The 21,616-nt window shown below is 41.5% G+C and overlaps 2 protein-coding genes across 15 annotated transcripts in view; one reads left to right on the top strand and one right to left on the bottom strand.

Annotated features, from left to right (window-relative positions):
* The window catches only part of KCTD19 (potassium channel tetramerization domain containing 19), a 31,549-nt gene extending 12,094 nt beyond the window's left edge, over positions 1 to 19,455 (bottom strand). For 5 of the 7 annotated variants that reach the window (XM_047835038.1, XM_047835041.1, XM_047835043.1 and 2 more), the window contains exons 1-4: positions 19,379 to 19,455; positions 14,249 to 14,545; positions 1,346 to 1,496; positions 335 to 526 (exon numbers count right to left, since the gene is read on the bottom strand). In XM_047835038.1, coding sequence (XP_047690994.1) covers positions 335 to 526; positions 1,346 to 1,496; positions 14,249 to 14,545; positions 19,379 to 19,381 — 643 coding nt within the window. In that variant the 5' untranslated portion in view covers positions 19,382 to 19,455. Of the gene's footprint in view, positions 1 to 334; positions 527 to 1,345; positions 1,497 to 14,248; positions 14,546 to 19,027; positions 19,185 to 19,270; positions 19,291 to 19,378 lie in introns of those variants that run through there. The other 2 variants (XM_047835040.1, XM_047835039.1) reach the window with 2 other exon arrangements.
* PLEKHG4 (pleckstrin homology and RhoGEF domain containing G4) overlaps positions 1 to 21,616 on the top strand; it is a 61,154-nt gene that overhangs the window by 22,946 nt on the left and 16,592 nt on the right. For 7 of the 8 annotated variants that reach the window (XR_007147297.1, XR_007147294.1, XR_007147295.1 and 4 more), the window contains one exon: positions 18,602 to 18,634. Coding sequence is in view for 2 of the 8 variants with exons in the window: in XM_047835029.1 (XP_047690985.1) it covers positions 18,602 to 18,634 (33 nt within the window). In the remaining 6 variants the exon portion in view is untranslated. Of the gene's footprint in view, positions 1 to 12,874; positions 13,216 to 18,601; positions 18,635 to 21,616 lie in introns of those variants that run through there. The other variant, XM_047835031.1, reaches the window with a different exon arrangement.

The following is a 21,616-nucleotide window of genomic DNA, read 5'->3' as shown; positions in this document are numbered from 1 at the left end:
GCAAGCTAGAGAGTAGCTGGCTTTGGAGCACAGCTCAGGGCCTTGTCCTTCACACCAACTCCTGTGGCCTCTGATCACTGCAGGTAGTTTCCAGTGCCCCTTTACACCCAGGCCATCCCCAAATGAACAGGGAATAATATAGCCCTGAGGCTTGTGGGAGTCTAATGCTGAGAATCTGCTAGCCTTCCAGAAGGCTCTGTCATGCTTTCACCTCCTCAACCCAGGGAAGCCCCTGAGGCCTTAAGCACCAAGCTGAGCCACCAGGGTGTGTGGGATAGGGAGGGGTGGATAGGCCCAACCTATCAGCCCTCCACCCCCAGGATAGAGCAATCACCAATGAAGCGGAATTCACTGCACTCGCACTCGATTAGGGCCACAGTTTCAGCCAGCCACAGCAGATTGTCTTCAGTCACCAGGCTTGGATACTTGGCCACTAGGTCTAGGGGCAGAAAGCAGTAGTGCACTTCCTCTTCTGTGTCTAACAATGGTGTGTCCATGAGTCCCAAAGGTGCCTTATCATGGAGGCCTGGAAGAGAATGTGCAGAGGGGCATCACCACCTCTCAGAGTTTAGGGCTCTCACTGACCCAGGGGTCCCAGAGGAAGATGGAGAGATCACCCCAGAGATGGTCCCTGCCAGGTGCCTCCTTTCTCTCTCTCTCTCTCTCTCCCCCTCCCTCCCTCCCTCTCCTGTCTGTCTGTCTGTCTCTGGATGTAACTCTAATGTCAAATGCAGGAGTGTGGTGGGGAGAAAGACACAGAAATCTATTTTTTCTATACTGAAGGGCAGTAGGTATGTTGTAACATTTTGGCTTATGTACCCAACGTCATTAAGTTCATACTTGGTTACCTGTCTAGTTCTAATTGATCAAACCAACTATTGTGACCCACAGCCAAAATAAATGCTTTTGACTCTCTTGGAAGCTCAAGACCCATCAGCAGTCATGAATGGCTGTTCTCATGTCCCAGAGAGGCCAATCTATACTGCAAGGCATGCATCAGACAGTGATCATGTGGGGACATTCCTTGTGTGGTGGTTAGAGCTGACTTGAAAGGTTAGTGGAGTTCTCTGACTACTAGGAGGGGGCAGAATGCAGCCCAGCCTTGCCCAAGTAAAACCACTATGCAGAGAAATGAACGTGGAAGAGGATGTTTAGTTCCAGGGGTAAGCAGCCTTGAAGAAGGCATGTGGCAAGGTACAAGATCAAAGGAGATGACGGAGAGGTAAAGAAATCATCCAGAACTAGTTCAAAAATCAGAGTATTCTCTGGATGGAAGCCACTTCTGTTAGGATGAGGAGAAGGGAAGCTGGTGTGGGCTATAGGATGGGTCAGCCTGTAGGTATACCTGTGAAGGCTGGGCTTTTTATAGGAAATTCTGAGGGTTTGCTGATACACTTCCACGTTCGCCAGTAGTTCAAAGATGCTCTCTCAGCAACAGGTATGTCTGCAGGCCGTACACGTAGGTGGTGTTTCCCTTCCTTCAGATTATCTAGAGTCTGTTAGATACAGAAAATTACTACCTTGAAAATTCTAAATCATGTAACTATCTACCAGTTCTAGGGCAAAGTACCAGGAAAGATAGTATGTGTTTTACTTTGATAAAGTGTTTTGAAATAAATTTAGTCAATCATACATAACTATAAAAATTTAGGTCTATAAGATGACATGCTAATATTCAAAATTTCAGGGACTATTTCTCTTATTTTTTTTAAACAATATTTTTGGGTTATAATTTTATGCTGATTGATAGAAAGTTATCTTATATAAGCTAAAGAGTAATTTATATTTAATCATTGAAAGCTTGAGATTTTCTATCATTTCCCCTCAACAGTTTAAAAACCCTTTGAACTGTTAGAGTTGCTGTGATCTGCTTATTGTTTGTGTTCATCCTAATCCTGGAACGTGATCTAAGCAGGGAATTGGAGGTAGCACAGGGTACCACATTTTTCAAAGCACTTTCACATACATTTGCTCATTTACCCTGACATAGCTCTGTGAGATAGATGTGGTAAATGTCTGCATTCCCATTTTACTGATGAGACAGTTGAGGTTAAAGGATTTGTGACTTGCTCAAGTAGTCTTTCACGTCCAGAGCTTCTGTACCTGAAGGAGCAGGTGACCAGGGTGGGCTGAGGCTCGAGTGGAGCACCCCAGATAGGCAGGGATGAAGCTCAGAGCAGAGGGTGGGCTCATGCCGCCCTTCACTCAAGGACCCATTTTCCTTCAAAAGTCCTGTACAGGGGGCAGCTTATCATAACATCAAGCCCATTTTTCCTGTACCTACTCTAGAAGAAAATAGTATTTTCCCATCAAATACTAGCGATAGCTGGAAAAGTTGTCTTTGAAAGGCATCATGTGACAACTTTTTTCTCTAAGAGCCTCAAAATCAACAGAACACCTTAGATTCAGTATGATACTAATAAAAGAACCCGCTTCTAATCTAAACTACCAGATGAAACTCTGGTGAAACTGGTCATAGGAATCCCGAGCTTTGAGAGGGCCCTCTGGTGGCCATACCTCTAAAGTGCACCCACATAACTGCTTAAACTCTGAAAGGAGACTAGAAGTGGGAGAATTCATCCTCACTTTAGGTGGCCGGTGGACTTGTGGAAGGATTGGAAAATGTTGGGGTTGTTGGAAGTGCTTTCCTGGGAGCACTGAGTAATGGGAGAGAAGAATAGTGTGTGTGTGACACCAGAAGAGAGTCTGTCATTCATTCATTTATGAAATGCTTGTGTATCACCAGGGCCACAGATACTGCGCCTGGACTCAAGGAGCTCTCAGTTTGAGGGAAAGATGAGAAAAGACAAGAAAACCAACAATTTACATATACTGAGATAAGAGCCAGCATTGTTTTTGAAGTTTCAGGAGCTCCAGGAACCTAGGATTTCTTTCCACAGCACTGGAAGAAAATATAGGCTTTCTTGTCCCTCTTTGCTCAGGATTGCACACAACTTTAGCTTCTATGTGAAGCTGTCAGCTATCCTGAGGAGGGAAACTGGTGAGAGATGGATTTCTGTATGATGGAGTAGTTGGCCTCGGGCAAAGAAATAAAACTGAGGTTCTAGGAAGGTGACAGACTGGAACAGTTTCTGCATCAGTGACTGAGCAGGATTATTGAGTTAAAATGAGATGATAACGATGATGATGATAATAATAATAAATTATATTATTATAATATATAATGTAGTATTTGTACTGAGAAAAGGGACAAAGAAAACAGTGACTGCACAGGAGGGACAGGACAGGGTGGGAAGATGGTAGGTAGAGATATACACTAAGTCACCTGCCTCTGTGCCTTGTTTGTAGCTTTAAGGTGTATGGAGGTTGAGGAAGTGAGGGAGATGAGTCTAGAGCAGTAAACAAGAGCCAGAGAGTGAACAGCTCTGTAAGCTGAGCTGAGGAGTTTCATATATCTCCTGGTTAAGTGAAGCCATTGAAGGATTTAAAGCAGGAACTGTAACTTGACTGATAGTCACACTATCTCCACTCAGTCAGTCAGCAAGCCCTGTGACTCCATCCCCTGCTTTCTGCTCCACCCACTTCCTCCTTTCCCTTTCCCCAGTCCTGGTCCTCTCACCCCCAGGTCCTTTCCATACAGTGTATCTTTCGAACATGCAAATGAGTCCAAACCAGTCTCCATCTTAAAAAACTTCGGTGTTCCCCACTACCTATGGGGCATCCAAATTCTTTTTAGCATTGCATGCGAGGTCCTTCACAATCATTGGAGGCAGCAGGATATACACAACAAGCATGGAGCCTTGAACTCAGACAGACTGGGGTTTGAATCTTGCTTGGTCACTTAAGAGCAGGCACTTTTTTTTTTTTTTTTAAGATTTTATCTTTTAAGTAATCTCTACATCCAATGTGGGGTTTGAACTCACCCCCAAGATCAAGAGTCTCACACTCTACTAACTGATCCAGTCAGGCACCCCTACCCAGGCATTTTAAAACTGAATTCTCCTAATGCCCTCCTTACACACACAAAGTAGGTTTTACTATTATCATTCCCTTTTAGCAAATGGGAAACAAGACCCAAGAAGAGAATGAGTACTCAGTTCCCCAAGTAAGAGGAAATGCTACAAATGGAACCCAGGATTCTAGAGTCCGTGCTCTTAACCACTGCTCTTGACCACCTGCCTCCCATCTGTCACTTAACATCTAGAAGCCTCAGGCTCCTCATAGGCAAAGTCGAGATAGTAAAATCTGGAAGATGTTGTAAGGATTAAAGGAAATAATATAATGTTAATTTCCTTTTTTTAAGTTTATTTCTTTATTTTGAAGAGAGAGAGTGCAAGTGGGGGAAGGACAGAGAGACAGAGGAGGAGAGAGAGAATCCCAAGCAGACTCTGCACTGTCAGCACAGAGCCTGATACAGGGCTCAAACCCACAAACCACGAGATCATGACCTGAGCCAAAGTCAGATGCTTGACTGAAACACCCAGGTGCCCCTAATTTCCTTCCACTTAATGGTCAGATCCCAAACTACCTTTCCAGCTTCATCTTCTGCCATTCTGTCTGCACTGCATCATCAGTGATACTCAAGTCCACAAAACTCCAAAGACACACCATGTTCTGTAATGACTCCTCAATTTTATATATACCATTTCCTCTTCCCAGAACACTTCTCTCCTCCCTTCACTGCCTGAAAAGCCTGGAGCCTACCCTAGCTAGAGCAGGTCATCCTCTTTTGTTCCCATAGACTCTTCTGAACTTCTCCATCTGGGTCTCTGTGGCTTGATGTCAGGCCTGTTCTTTCAGGCTTTGGGAGGAAGGACTGACTTGATGCATCCCAGCTTCTAGTCTAGAACCCGATGTGTAGTAAGTGCTTAACTGCTGCGTTAAATGAAAGAATTCACATAAATGGAGAGCTAGAAGGCTGAGTCCTCTGGAAATAAAAGCAAAATGAGACATGAGGGAGCCCAAAATGAGCTGGCAGAGAAGCAGACTACATTCACAAAAACTGAGTATCCAAAGATGTTGAATATCCAAAACCACAGGAAAAGCTAACATAGGATTACAATGGGCAGTGCTCAGAGAGTTCAGAGGGCAGTGAAGACAGTGATTCCAACTTGGGACCTAGAGTCCAGAGGGAAGATCTAAGGGGGAGAGGGACAAGGATGAAGGAGAAGAAGGAGACAGGATGACAGGAAGAAGAGTCTCAACTTCAGTCTGATTGGTGATGGATCAAAAGATGTTGGGTGAAGTAGCAAGAAAAAAAGAGTAAAACTAGGGAGAGCCTGCAAGCGACAGTGGACCATTCAAAACCCATACTAAGCTGACAGCATCAGAAGAACTTGAACTTGCCATTTGTGTTTCACTTGCAGATTCAAATCCTGAAATTCTGTCCCAATGGAGGAAACAACAGTGCCTTTGATCAACTCTGTATTGGCCATTGTGGAAGGGACCTATTGGGGGAGGGAAATCCCTGTCTTGGAGAACAACCTATTGTTCTGGGCCTAGATGCCCTTTTTGGAAGTGCTGTTTGGTTGGTACCCAGGTATATCCTGTGGGGTGGGTCAGTACTGATAGTCCAACTAGCTTGAGAGATGTATTAGCTGAGGGGAGAATGACCTATTTTGTAGACGTGAAATCTCCATTTCTTGCCATTTCTGTAAATGTGAAGTGTGAGCTGTACCATTCTCTCCAAGAAAGGTATGTTTGAAAAATCTTAAAAAAGAAAAACATACAAATAAATCCTAAGAGATCACAATTCCTGCCAGTCAAGTCGTGCTGCATGCACTAGGCCCAGGAGCCTTAACTAGGTTGTCTTTTTTTTTTTTTTTTTTTTTTTTTTTTTGAGAGAGAGAGATGGAGTGCAAGCAGGGGAGGTGCAGAGAGAGAGGGAGACACAGAATCCAAAGCAGGCTCCAGGCTGGCTGTGAGCTGTCAGCACAGAGCCCAACGTGGGGCTCAAACCCACAGACGGCAAGATCATGACCTGAGCTGAAGTCAGACGCTCAACCAACTGAGCCACCCAGGTGTCCCAACTGGGTTGTCTTCTAAATTCTCTCAGCCAGTCCTCGCTCTGGCTTCTAGAAACACAAGGCCTTCTTGTGGGAAGCCATTTAGGTGCTATAGGAACCCAAAGAACACATTCCCTAAACCCCTCACTCTGCTTTATTGTTCTCAATAACACCTACTTATTTATTTAACATCTGCTAGTCTCCCCTAGTAGATAAAACCTCCAATACCATGATGATCTTGCCTGGTTTGTTCTCTGCTTTATTTGCAGCACCCACAACAGTGCCTGAGGAATCTCAATACATTTTCATGGAATGAATGAAGTAATGAATGAGTGAAGAGAATTTCAGAGAGCCTAGCTTCCTAGTGTTCTTTGGGTTCGTTAACTGAAATTGTCACAGAGTATTTGACTAGTCTTCTGTGGACTTCAATTCTACTTCTATCTGCCTGAATATTACTTCTATGACTTTTAATATTCATATGCAAGACCTAGAAAGTTACTAAAGGGAGGATTTCTTTAGGGAAATATAGATATAAATTCAAATGGCTAATTACTAGCACAGGGATAATTAATGTCACTTTTGGTCTAGATAGTAGTGAAAAAATTTGTCAATCAGAAGCAATGTAAGACTAATGGCATGGGGGCAAGTGTGTATGTGTATATGTATGGCTGCCAAAAGATGGCTGACAAATGCACTACTGGAAGAACTCTGGGACTTAATGGAGGTTTTCCAAGTACAACCAGTGCTTAGAGATGCCTTAAGCTCTGATGTGGCCTGTTGGAGGGATCTGGGGGTGGGGGAGTGGGGACTTGCAACTGTCTTGTAAAAACAAGGAAGGCCAGCATCAATCTGCAGCTCAAGGGAAGCAAGGTTAGTAGAACAAAAGGATATGCAGAACAGCTGCAATCAGCCAAGGAAGTCAAATAAGACACAAACCTGTCCCTCCACTGCCAGTTCCAGTGCCCTGACCCTGCAGAAGTAGATTTAGCCTTCATAGGTCATCTTGGGTGCATCATTCAGTGTTCTCTCAGTGGATGTTTGTTAAACACCTGTTACAGGTTGGGTACTATGAGATACTAGAAATGCAAACATGAAAAGAATACAGGCCAGTGAGGGAGAAAGACCTATGAATACTTGATCCAAACAGAATTAACATTGATAGGTGACAGGAATTAACTCTGAGAGCAGAGAGACAAAAACTCCGCCTAGAAGTGTCAGGCTAGACTTCCCTTGGACCACATTTAGGGTAAATCTTAAAGGGGAAGCATTCTAGGAAGAAGGAACACCAAGTAAAAAGGTGTGGAGAGGTGGTGTTTGGGGTGCTTAGGGACATGGCTGGATTTCAAAGTGTGTGTGTGAGTGCCCACACAAGAACATAGGTTTGGGTATGTGTTAGGCTATGAGTCCAGGCAAGCAGTTGCCAGGTCCAGGGTTGTCCACTTACCCATATCTACAGACAAGCTACACTGTTGGGATGAATATCTACTGTTTATGTAATCTTCCTTTCCAAGACCACAGTGGTAATCTGTCTTAACATCGTGAGTAATAGAAACTGTGAGACTGTCCCTTGTCTGTTTTCTTGAAAGCATCATTTGTGTGATCAACATAAAAACTCTCTGGCTCCCTTGAACACAAGAAATGCAGGTGTATTCGGGTTGCTTGCTGGTAGCAGAATGCTTATAGGAAGAATAATTTAAGTTTCCGAGCGTAGAAGTCGCCAGATGGTGATGGAAAAGGAAACACAAGTAGCATGTACTATCATACTAAGTCCTCAGTGGGGTTCAAGGGGGCAAGTAAAGGAATCGACAGTCTGCCAAGAACTTTGAACTCTTGTGAGTGACCCTGAAGAGAAATTTCACACTGCAGTAGCAGCTATGACTCTCAACCAGGCTGATAGCTTGTGAGAGGCTTGAAGCAGTTTATATTTAGGCAAAGGGGACTCCCCAAATTACAGAGAAAGTTCTAGGAAGCACTATAATGTTAATGTACAGACCTGGAATAGCTACTCTGTACTTCCTCTGTGAACATCCAGGCTAATAGATTTACATACCAGCTTTGATGACTCCCAGATTTATACCTCTAGATCAGATTGCTCCCATGAATTCCAAAACTTATACAATTGAGCTGCCGTCTCACCATGACCACTTGGATGTTTAATAAATACCCTTTTCTTGCCTCTCAAACTTAACACATTCAAATCCTAACTCCTGATTTCTCCCCCTAAACCTGCACATTCTTTGGAATCCACCATTCATCTTACTGCTCAGTATACAAAAGAATTATCTATTCTTTCTCATTCTACCAACGATTCATTAGCAAACTGTGTCAGTTTTATCAAGATACATCCAGAATTTGAACACTTCTTTTACCACCTTAGGCCAAACTACCACTATCTTTTATCTGGATGCTATAGGAACCTCCTAACTAACTGGTCTTCCTGCTTCTTCCTGTGTCCCACTCTTCACTGGCCAGGGGTCAGCAAATTTTTTTCTGTAAAAGGGCAGAGAGCAAATATTTTAGGCTTTGAGAATATGGTTCCTGTTGCCACTATTCAACTCTGTATTGTATGTAGCTCAAGAGCAGCTATAAATAATACGTAAACAAATGAGCATGGCTGTGTTCCAGTAAAACTTAATGGACACAGGGGTGCCTGGGTGGCTCTGTCAGTTGGGCGTCTGACTTCAGCTTAGGTCATGATTTCACTGCTCGTGAGTTCGAGCCTCACATCGGGCTTTGTGCTGACAGCTCAGAGCCTACAACCTGCTTTGGATTCTATCTCCCTCTCTCTCTGCCCCTGCTCATGCTCTGTCTCTCTCTCCTTCAAAAATAAATAAAATTAAAGAAAAAACTTAATGGACACTGAAGTTTGAGTTTCATATAATTTTTATGTGCCACAAAATATTTTTCTTTTGGTTTTTCAACCATCTAAAAAATGTAAAAATCAGTCATAGCTAACAGGTTGTATAAAAAGGTAGTGGGCTGAATTTCGTCTATGGGCTATAGTTTGATGATTCCTCGTCTAATATCAGGACAGAAGTCAATGATTTTTTAAATAGTGTTATTGAAATATATTTAACGTGAAATGTATTCACATATATAATATGAATGATAAAATCTCCAATTTAAATTGTACAGTTCAATGGTTTTTAATGTGTTCACAGAATTGTGCAATCATCACCACAATCTATTTCAACATCCTAAAAAGTAACTCTGCACCCATTAACAGTCATTGCCAATCCTGCCCACCCTAGCCTTCCCACCCTCTACCTTAGCTCCAGGCAACAGCTAATCTACTTTCTGTCTCTATAACTTTACCTATTATGTACATTTTATATAAATGGAATCATACAATATATTTGAGTCTGGCTTCTTTAACTTAGCATAATGTTTCAAAGTTTATCCTTGTTGTTACATGTATCAGTACTTCATTCCTTAAAAAATTTTTTAGGGGGCACCTGGGTGGCTCAGTCGGTTAAGCGGCCGACTTTGGCTCAGGTCATGATCTCGCGGTCCGTGAGTTTGAGCCCCACGTAGGGCTCTGTGCTGACAGCTCAGAGCCTGGAGCCTGTTTCGGATTCTGTGTCTCCCTCTCTCTGACCCTCCCCTTTCATGCTCTGTCTCTCCCTGTCTCAAAAATAAATAAAAAAACGTTAAAAAAATTTTTTTTAATGTTTATTTTTGAGAGAGAGACAGAGACAGAGTGTGAGCAGGGGAGGGGCAGAAAGAGAGGGAGACACAGAATCCAGAAGGCTCCAGGCCCTGAGCTGTTGGCACACAGTGTGATGTGGGGCTCGAACTCTTGAACTGCAAGATCATGACCTGAGCCAAAGTCGGATGCTCAACTGACTGAACCACCCAGACACTTCACTTCATCTCTTTTTATTGACAAATAATATTCATTTGTATAGATGGATATACATTTGTTTGCCTATTCATCAGCTGATGAACATAAGGATTGCTTCTACTCTTTGACTACTATGAGTAATGCTGCTATGAACATTTGTCTACAAGTTTTTGTGTGGACATAAGTTTTAATTTTTCTTGGGTATATACCTAGAAGGGGAATTAACTGGGTCACATCATAACTCTTTAACTTTTTTAGAAACTGTCAGACTGTTTTCCAAAGAAACTGTACAAATCTACATTCCCATTAGCAGTGTATGAAGGTTCAGATTTCTCCACATCCTTGCCAACACCTGTTACTGCCTCTCTCTCTCTCTCTCTCTCTCTCTCTCTCTCTCTCTCTTATTTACTCATCTCTTTTGAGAGAGAGAGAGGGAGGGAGGGAGAGGAGGGAGAGAGAGAGAGAGAGAGGGAGGGAGGCAGATAGAGAGGTAGAGAATCCCAAGCAGGTTTGGCACTGTCAGTGCACACTGGGCTCCATCTCAGGACGGTGAGATCATGACTTGAGCCAAGATCAAGAGGGAGGCTTAACCAACTGAGCCCCCTAGGCACCCTTAGCCTGTCTTTTTGATGATAGCCATCTTAGTGGTGTGAAGTGATATCTCATTGTGGTTTGCATTTGCATTTCCCTGATGGCTAACTATGTTAAACATTTTTTCATGTGCTTATTCCCCATTTGTATATATTCTTTGGAGAAATGTCTACTCAAATCCTTTACACATTTTAAAATATGATTGTCTTTTTATTGTTTAGTTGTAAGAGTGCTTTATATATTCTGCTTACAGGTCCCTTATCAGATATGTGATTTGCAAATTTTTTGTTTCATTCTCTGGGTTGTCTTTTTCACTTTCTTGATGGTGTCCTTTGAAGCACAAAAGTTTTTAACTTTGATGAAGTCCAATTTATATATTTTTTCTTTGGTTGCTTGTGCTTTTGGTGTTGAACCTGAGAAACCATTGCTTAACCCAAGGTCCAATAATCTTTTAAAACTTAAATTTGATCAGTTTACTTCTTTAAGTATCTCCCAAAGCTACCTATAACATTTGGAATAGATCTTATATCTTTAATGTGGCCTATAAGATTCTGTAAGATCTGCCCCCTGGCTTCCTCTGACCTCACCATCTATCTACCTTCGATCTTCTACCTTTCATTGTACCAGCCTCTGAGATTGCCTCTTTCAAGTCACTCTAACCTCAGGGTGTTTTTATGTGCCTTTCCTTATGCCTGGAAACTCTTAACTCAGACATCAGCATGACTTATTTCTCCTGCAGGTTTTGCTCAAATGTTGCCTTGTCATTGAGGCCCACCCTTACCACTCTTCCTAAAGGAGTAGCTTCCTTGGTCTCAGTCACTTGCTATCTCCTTTCCACATACTACACATTTGTACATTTAAAAACAAGCAGGTTAGATATAAATGTTTTATTCTTTCAACTAAGCTCCAATACTACAAGGGCAGTGACTGACAGAATAAAAACTACACGCACAAAAAGAAAATCATATAAGCACACTCTGAAACCTCAAGAAGTCCTACAATACAGAAATGCCGTCTTCCTTCACTATTACACATGAAGCACTGTTCTGTTCTTCATAGTATTTACCTCTACCTGACATTGTATGGCTATATGGTTCATTCCTATATCTCCAGTGCTTGGCCCTTGATTGGTGCTCAATACACAATAAATGTTACACTTGGAATCAAGCGTAGATAGATTCTGAGTGTAATAGATACTGAGTGTGTCCTTTGGAGGCCAAAGCTACAGACTGAAAGGAGGTAGAGTGGGCAGGTGAAGAAGGGTGGGAAAGAGAAAGAGTGGAAATGTGGGGGGATAAGGAGTGGTGGAGAGTATAGCAGCAGTGTGAGACAAGGTGTCTGTACTCCAGAAGCTTCCCATCTCATTCTGATGGTTTGTTCTTCTACGTGGCTTTCCAAAAAAAGCCTACTGTGTAACAGAAAATTCTGAGTACGATATGTGATCTGCTGAGTGTGTAGTAACTTTAGTTACTTTAGCCATTAGTTAGCAGGTGGCAGAGTCCCATTTTTTTTACTAGGAGTTAAATCTGAGGGATGCTACAGTGAGGAGTGCCAACACTTAAGAACAGTTTAGATATGTGCTAATATGATAGCCATTAGCCACATGTGACTACTGAGTACTTGAAATGCAATCATCTGAATCTGAGATGTATTATAAGTATAAAACACATCAGATTTTGAAGATTTAGTACAAAAAATGTAAAATATATCAGTTTTAAAATACTTATTACATGTTGAAATGATAGTATTTTTTAAAATTTTTTTTAAACATTTATTTATTTTTGAGACAGAGAGAGACAGAGCATGAACGGGGGAGGGGCAGAGAGAGAGGGAGACACAGAATCAGAAGCAGGCTCTAGGCTCTGAGCCATCAGCCCAGAGCCCGACGTAGGGCTCGAACCCACGGACCGCGAGATTGTGACCTGAGCCGAAGTCGGACGCTCAACCGACTGAGCCACCCAGGCGCCCCGAAATGATAGTATTTTAAGTATACTGAGTTAAATAAGATATATTATTAAATTTAGTGTCACTTTTTAATTTTTTAAATATGGCTGCTGAAAGTTTAAAATTACTTGTGACATCTTATTTTTATTGGTTCATACCATGTTTTTCTTAAGGCCCACAGGAATAATTTCTGGTACCCAAAATGTTTTCAGTAAATACTGACTGAATGAATTAAATTGCGCTGCCTGCGGAAAGTCTTTAGACTAATAATTGGAAAATTCCATTTTCTCCAAGCAAAGCATCTGTACATTTATGAAAGAACCTGAATATATGGGCAGGCCTTAGCAATGGGGAAAGTGATGGAAATGTGTGAGACTGTTGATTTGCTTGAGATGGCCATTGATTCTTCAGCTGTATTTATACTCTTCTTCAAAGAATAAACATCACTTCAGTTAGCCCAGCCTAAATGTTTATTTCTTTGAAAACACTATTTCTAAAACATAAGCACTTGTTTTATTATATCTTTTAGGGAGGCAGATCCACATGATTCTTCAAATACTTCTGCTCACACAACTTGGAACTTGGCAACTGGACCAGCTCATTGGCCTCTAAGTTGCTACATCCCATTCTGAAGTTGCTTCCCAGACAGATGTTGTTTCAATGGGAAGTGAGGACAGGAAAGGACTTAAAGGGCTTTATAAACTGTTTGTATAATAGGCTTGTGTTCTTTAAAATGGTTCAAAAATTGCCTTGATCTCTTTGATTTTCTGCAATGAACAAATGATTCCCTTCTTTTCCTCACAAAATGGTGCCTTGGCATAAAGTCATCAGTAATCCTGACATGTGAGGCCATTTAAGTAATTTTGAAGCCACTTGTAAGCAATTCTAGCACTCCACTCCAGGGGTAGTTGAAAAAAATTTTGTTTCAGGTGGGTAGCTTTAAACAAATAAAAAGAAGGGGTGCCTGGGTGGTTCAGTCGATTAAGCATCTGATTCAGTTCAGGTCATGATCTCATGGTTTCATGGAATCAAGCCCCACATCTCCCTTGAGACTCTCCCTCTTGAGACTCTCCCTCTTTCTCTGCCCCAGCCCTGCTTGCTCTCTCTCTCTCTCTCTCTCTCTCTCTCTCTCTCTCTCAAAATAAATAAATAAACTTTAAAAAATAAAATAAAAATAAATGAAAAGAATACTACCATCAACTTGCATTGGAGTATGTGAAGGGTTTTGATTTCCAAATACATAGTAACTTATGAAAAAAAACATTAAATTACTTAGAAAGGAATATCTATAAAAACACACAGTATGAAATGTTCTTATTCCTATATGACCCAAACATGCACTGTCTATTTCAATTTTCTTCTAAGATGTGTTGGGGAGGCACAGCTGGTAGTGCCCTAAGCTGAACTGTGACTTGCTGGCTCAGTGCTTGTGGAGATGGAGTAAACAACACTTTGTCCAGACAGTGGAATTAATATGGAGCATGGCCAATGGTCCTTTCTAGCCATAATATTTAGCTTTTCTAGTTAAAAAAAAAAATCATTGTCCAAAAACTAAGAATAAACTACTTAAGAGAAGCCACAGAAGTGGTTTCTGTAGTTAGGAGGAAAGTTAAGATTCAAGAAGAATCTTAAAATAGGATTTTCAAAAGTCAAGGGCACCCTCTCAGCAGTTGGTTAAGTCCTATCCTGGGTCTGTGGTGGGTACTGGTATAGATAAGGCAGAGTCAGGATGAAAGCCTTTATTCAGGACATGCATTTCCAGTGTATTATTTATTACTTTAACTCACTCATCACACTTCCCCATTAACAGGGTCATCCCAGAAACCAGTATTTGAAAGGACACAACATTTAGTGCTATAAGGCCTATGTTACTGATCACTCCTGGAAGACAAGAGTATCTTACCTGCAGCAAAGGCATCAGCTGCAAACCCAGTGCTTGCTCATAGAGTAAGTTCAGTTCAGCACAACTGGAGAAGGAGAGTTTGGAGGTATAGAGGTAATAGTGCACGTGCCTAAATGTGGAACCATCTCTGTCGATGAATAGCCTCTGGCTTTCCAAAGAAGTCAAGGCTGAAGCCTCTTTCCACAGCAAGGAGTCTGGGAACTGAGCAAGTTTACTTCTGGGAACTGAGAAATGCCAGCCCCCAACGTTGAAATGAAACAAATCCTCTGCTGATTCATGAGGCATGCCAGGCTCCTCCTAAAGGGAGAATGAAAACAGAGCTATGCAAGAAAAAGAAACAAAAAGCGTCCATACTGAAATGGAAGAAGTAAAACTATCTCTATTTGTAGATGATGTGATCTTGCATATAGAAAATCCTAAGGAATTCACTAGAAAATTATGAGAAATGAACTCAACGGGGTGAAGGGTATAGATCAATATTATCATCAATTGTATTTTTATATACTAGCAATGAACAATCCAAAAATGAGATTAAGAAAACAATATATCAAAAAAACAAAATATTTAGGAATACATTTACAAAAGAAGTGTAATACTTGTACTCTGAAAAGTTCAAAACACTGTTGAAAAAAATTTTAATTTTTTTAATGTTTTTATTTATTTTTGAAGGAGAGAGACAGACAGAGCATGAGCAGGGGAGGAGCAGAGAGAGAGGGAGACACAGAATTCGAAGCAGGCTCCAAGCTGTCAGCACAGAGCCCGATGTGGGGCTGGAACACACAAACTGTGAGATCATGACCTGAGCCAAAGCCAGACGCTCAACCAACTGAGCCACCCAGGCGCCCCTGTTGAAAAAAAAAATTTAAAGACCTAAGTAAATGGAAAAACATCTCATATTTATGAATCAGAAGACTTAATACTGCTAAGACTGCAATACCCTCCAAATTGATCTATAGATTGAACACAATCCCTATAAAAATTCCAGCTGCCTTTTTTCTGCAAAAATTGACAAGCTGATGTTAAAATCCATATGGAAATACAAAGGACGCAGAATGTAAAAAAAAAAAAAAAAAAAAAAAAAAAATCTTGAAAAAGGAGAACGAAATTTGATGATTCATACTTCCCACTTTCAAAACTAACTAAAAAGGTATAGCAATCAAGATAGTGTGCTATTAGTGTAAGGAAACATATGGTTATGAATTTGATAAGGGAGTCAAGCAATTCAATGGGTAAAGAATACCTTTTCAAAAAATGATGCTAGGACAATTGGACATCCACATGCAAAAAGAAAACCAACCAAACTAAAAACCCTACCTCACACCATACACAAAAATTAATACTAAGTGGACCAAACTAAAAAATAAGAGCTAAAAATATAAAACCTTTAGAAAGAAACACAAAGTCTTTATAATCTTGGATTAGGCAATGCTTTCTTAGATAAGATACAAAATGACAAGTGAAATAAATAAAAGTCCATCAAAATTAAAAATGTTTGCACTTCAAAGGACACCATCAAGAAAGTAAAAAGACAACCCATGTGATAGATCAAAATATTCACAAATCACATATCTAATAAAGAACTTGTATTTAGACTACATAAAAAACTCTTACAACTCGAGTGCCTGGGTGGCTCAGTCAGTTAAGCAGTTAAGCATTCCACCTTTGGCTCAGGTCATATCTTGTGGTTTGTGAGTTCAAGGCCCATGTTGGGCTCTGTGCTGACAGTTCAGAACCTGGAGCCTACTTCAGATCCTCTCTCTCCCTACTCTTGCTCCCCCCTCCACACTATTCCCCCTCCCCCTCCGCTCTTGCTCTTTATCCCTCTCTCAAAAATAAACATTTTTTTTTAAAAAAGAACTCTTACAATTCAATAATAGAAATAAGATGAACAAGCAAATTTAAAGGGAGGCGGGTAAAAACTCTAAAAAGACATTTCTCCAAAGTAGATACACAAATGTCAATAGCACATGAAATGATACTTAACATCAGTAGGTATCAGGGATATGCAAATCAAAACTTGCAGTGAGATACCACTTCACCACCCAGTAGGAGGACCTGAATCAAAGTGATAGGTAACAACAAGTGTTGACAAGGACTGGAGAAATCGGAACTCCTTTACACTGCTGGTGGGAGTGTAAAATGGTGCAGCTGCTCTGGAAAACAGTTCAGTGGTTCCTCAAAATGTTAAATACGTAGTTACTATATGGCCCAGCAATTCTACTTCTAGGTATAAACTCAAGAAAAATGAAAACCTAGGTCTACACAAAAACTTACAGACAAATGTTCATAGAAGCATTATTCATAACAAACAGTAGAAACAACCCAATGTCAATCAACTGATGAATGAATAAACAAAATGTAGTGTATCCATACAATGGAATATTATTTGTCAATAAAAAGGAAGTACCGATATGTGCTACAACTCAGATGAAACCTTGAAATGTTATGCTAAGTAAAAGAAGGCCAGCAACAAAAGACCACATATTACATGATTCCATCTATGTGTAATGTGCAGAATAGGCAAATTTGTAGAGAGTAGATTAGTGGTAGCTCAGGGTTGGAGAGGTTGTGGGGGAAATGGGCAGTGACTAGTAACAGGTATGGAATTTCCTTCTCAGATAATGAAACTGTTGTAAAATTGATTGTGGTACTACTTGCACAACTCTGTAAATATACTAAAACCCACTGGATTGTAAACTTTAAAATGGTAAATTGTAGTATGGGAATTATATGTTAATAAAGCCATTTAAAAAAGAGAATTATGAGGAAGGCACTCCCCACCCCACTGAGCGTATGCAGAGCTCTCTTGGGGTCATACCTGCAGAGACATCACATTATTGAGGCCATAACAGGATAGCTGAATGCTATGGTTTCCTTTTAATATATACAAAGACAGCAAAGATCATTAACCTTCCTCAGCTCATTGTTAAAAGTTCAAGGTTATCTATTCGTAAGTGAATTGTCTATTTTGCCTTAAGATGGCCTAGCTTATCAACACTATAGAAAAGTAGAACATATAAACATACAAATCATCAAACATACACATCATCTGTTTCAGATTTTAAAATAAACACTCAAGGAGCACTACTCTTGTAAACAAAATTTAAAAGGTGGCAAATAGTACATAAAATAATACCTAAAAAAGAACCATAAAACAATTTTGAATTCTAGGTAAAAATTATGCATGCTGAAGCAACTGGGGTGCAATGTATTGATACTTACAACATTTTGAAATGCATCAAAAAGCAATGTGGATTGATAAAGGGATAAATACATGGACATATGATAAAACATATACAGCAAAATGTTAACTATAGAATCTAGGTGGTGACTATATAGTTCTTTCAACCTATCTAAATGTTTCAAAATTTGCATTAAAATGGTGGGGGGAAAAAGTGTTAAAGAGGTGGTTGTTTAAGAAAGGAAAAGGCCACTTCAACAAAACCTGCATCTCCTATTTTAATAGTTGAGGAAGGCAAATAAATGCATGCAACAAAGAAGGGGGTGGAGTTCTTTTATAATAAGCCTGGTCTAAATATTCATATATAAAGAAGAACAATTATATATGCCATATTTGAGGCTAGAAGAGTTAAAGGGGCCATGAGAAAGATTACAAATTTTTAAATGGTGCCATGATTCACAGAACCAGAGGAAGAAAAGCCCATCTAATGAGCTAATCTAGGCTTTTGAGCCCTGGCCTTCTTAAACATGGCTAAGGCTGAACATGACAAACTGATGGTAACTAAGGTCCCCACACCTAGACCAGAAAGCATAAACATGCAAGGACTCTTGATTTTACTTTCTGTTGTCCTTAAAGGTGACATGGATTGTATGGATTTGGGCTGCCAGAGAAAACCCACTAGCTCCTTGAAGCTGAGTCACAGTTCTGTTCTCCTCTTTTGTTATTAAGGATAGGGTTTGACAGGGGCGCCTGGGTGGCTCTGTCGGTTAAGCGTCCGACTTCGGTTCAGGTCATGATCTCATGGTTTGTGGGTTCAAGCCCCGTGTCGGGCTCTGTGTCGACAACTTGGAGCCTGATGCCTGCTTCGGATTCTGTGTCTCCCTCTCTCTCTGCCCCCAACCCACTCGCATTCTGTCTCTGTCTCTCAAAAATAAATAAATATTTTTAAAAATTAAAAAAAAAAAAAAAGGATAGGCTTAGGGGTTGTGGAAGGGGGGATGGGCTAATTGGGTAAGGGGCATTAAGGAATCTACTCCTGAAATCACTGTTGCACTATATGCTAATTTGGATGTAGATTAAATAAAATAAAATAAAATTTAAAAAAGGCTTTGACAAGAGTGTATTGGCTCAAGAGCTTGCCTCCTTCTTACACATATATGTCCTATCCACAGGTGAGCTCTCAAGAGGTGCCCGCTGAAGTGAAGGTAGGAGTTAAGGGTATGGCTGTTCTTTCTAGAGTTTTCTTCCCAAAGACTGCACAGGAGTTTGTTAGAACTATCCCAGTCTGGGAAGAGCCCTCGGTCATAGGCAAGCTTGAGGATCTGTAGTACTTGAAGGGCAAAAGGCTTCTTGTCAGACTGACTACAGGAAATGGGGTAGCCCTAGCATAATCATCTCTACCCCATTCCAAAGAGTATCTCTCTTTTCCACACTGATCCCTATTTCCCAAAGAAGCGCCTTCCAAATCAATTTCTAGAGCTAGAACTAGCCCATGATCTAAAGACAGGACTTCAACTCCCCACAGCCAAATTCCCCAATGGTTCAGATCTGGGGCTCCCTCCCTATCATGCTTCAGAGAGCTGCCTCCCACCACCTACCCCAATCCTTCAGATCTGGACACCAGTTCATTCACACGGCCGTCACTGCCTGGCCTCAGTGTCAACAGCTCCAAGCACTGAGATATGAAGACCTTCACCTCTCCAAGAGGCACACCACCAACCCCTCAGACCTGAAGTTCCCCAAATCCTCAGAGCAGAACACTTCATCCCTCAAAACAGGAGCATTCTTCCAGTTCCTCAGAGCCAGCCCCCACATCCTACAAAGCTGGGGCCATAACCTACCCCACATCCCAGAGCTACGTCCCTAACCCCAAAGCTCTAATCCTCGACCGCAACGCCACCCTATCTGCTTTATTGTTTTTGGCGCCCCCGCCAGGGATGGCTCCATACCATAGTCGGGACTCCTGAGGCTGGCGGGCAGGCGCGTGACCTAGGCAATAACGGCCCGGAGGAGATCGGCCGCTCGCGCGGGGGGCGGGGCCTGGTAGGGGGCGGAGCCTGGCGCTCGCCAGCCTGTCTCGCGGGCGGAGACAGGTGAGAGGCGGGCAGGGATGGCGGAGCAGTGGGATCTGGACGAGGAAGGCGTCCGCCGCCTGGGGGCGCTGACCCTGGAGCAGCCCGGTAGGGCCAGGCTGGGAGGGCTGGTGCCGGGAGTTTGGGGTCTGAAGCTGAGGGGAGAAAACTGAGGTGGAAGCTGGGAAACCTGAAGTGGACGCGGGGGAAGGGTGGCGAAGGAACGGTCCCTGAGGCGGAGGAGAGGTTACTGAGGCAAAAGAGTTACACTAAGGTAGAGGTGAAGGAAGTAAATAACCTGAGTCTGGGGAGGAGGGCGAGAAATTGAAGGAGAGGAATGGAGTCTGAAGTGGAGGAGAAACTAGATTAACGGGACACTGAGGCCAGGAACACAAAACTGGACAGAGTCTGAACTAGCGGAAGAAAACGGAGCCCCAAGAGGGACATTGATGGGAAAAGGGACGTGCTGAGAAGCGACTTTGAGGTCGTGATGCTCCTGAGGAGGCACGAAGGGAGTTCATTTTGGCATTTTCTGAAATTTCAGACCCAGGAGGGCTTTTCCTGTTTGGGGCAAAATGGAAAAGGGTGTTTCCTTCATCAACCCTTCTCTTCGTCCAGTCTCAGCCTCAAGAGCTTGGCCATTTCTTTAGTCCACAGGATGCGTGGCACTCAGAAAGGGGCCTGTTGTGAAAGTAGTGGCAAGCCGCTCATCTTTCAGGGCGCTTATGGCAGTGCCCCAGCCTTGACTTCGTCCTGGAGGTGCAACTGGCTGAGTGACTGCAGACCCCACCTTTGACCTGGGGTCTAACTCACACAGATTGTTTTCTGAGTTTCTAGGAATAGAAATGTTGGGAAAGTTATCAGCATTCCTACTTCAACTTTTATTCTTACTAAATTTACTGTATCATTAACGCCAGGTCCTGAGTTAAACGCTTCCCCTCCCACCTCCTGCAATATTTAATCCCCATAACAAACCTATAAAGCAGATGCTGTTATTGTGCCTGTTTTACAGGTGGTTTAAAATTTAGGTTTAGACTTCTGCCCAAAGTTTCCCAGCCCAAAGTGACACAGCTGGGGTTTATTAACCCAGGACCCTTGAGTCCAGAGCCTGTGCTTTAACAATAACAAAAAAGTTGCCCTTCTTGCTTCCTCTAGTACTTTTTATTTGTGGGGTATGACATAATTTGGTTTTATTTTATTTAAAACATATTAATTAGAGGCACCTGGGTGGCTCAGTGGGTTAAGCATGTGACTCTTGATTTCCTCCCAGGTCATGATCTCACCCTCATGAGATCAGCCCTCGCGGAGCACCACCTCCCCCCACCAACGCCAGGGGTGGAAGCTGCTTAAGATTTTCTCCCTCTCCCTCTGCCCCTTCTCTGCTTGTGCTGTCTCTCTTTCAAAAAAAAATTTTATTATTTAAAATTTATAAAAATTAGGGCATGCTAGTAACAAACATTACATGAGTGAACAAAGAGGGTATTAATCTTTCCTTCCTCTGGAAATCCCTCCACCCCAGCCAAAGGTAACTGTTTGGTGTGTGTATAAATAGACTCATGCAGATATTTCAGGTTTGGCTTTTCTTTTCCAAACTACTTTGAACGCCCCTATTTTACAAGTTAGGTAAGAAAAGCTTTATTGGTTTGATATGCTTCTGTATTTTTCTTGCCTTTAAAAAAAAATATATTGATTCGGTTTTATTTGGTGGAGGGGCATGTACTTACATTCTCTAGCTAGAACAATATATGGCAGATTTTTTGTTATTTTGTTTTTGTTTGTTTCCTACTTTTATTACAATCATTTGAATAACAAAATTGTGCTCATTCTGATAATTCAAACAATGCAAAAGTATCTAAAGTGAAAGAATATTATTCCCTCTCCCTCTTTCCATACCTTTTCCAATATTTATAGAAACGTATACATGTAGGCATCTTTTTTTTTTTTTTTTAAGGAATAAGAGCATCTATATTCTTTGGAAATTTGCTTTTTTAAAAACCTATCAGCAAAACAGACATTTTTCAATTAAATTAATGTGTTGGTATATGCATTATAAAATTATGTGAGAAATCACAGTGGTCATCTTTGGAGAGAAAGGCTTTTACTTTTATTCTGTAC

Source organism: Prionailurus viverrinus, chromosome E2 (assembly GCF_022837055.1).
Source record: "Prionailurus viverrinus isolate Anna chromosome E2, UM_Priviv_1.0, whole genome shotgun sequence".
Classification (NCBI taxonomy): domain Eukaryota; kingdom Metazoa; phylum Chordata; class Mammalia; order Carnivora; family Felidae; genus Prionailurus; species Prionailurus viverrinus.
Note: the sequence above shows the minus strand (reverse complement) of the source record. Positions and strands in the feature narration are given on the sequence as shown.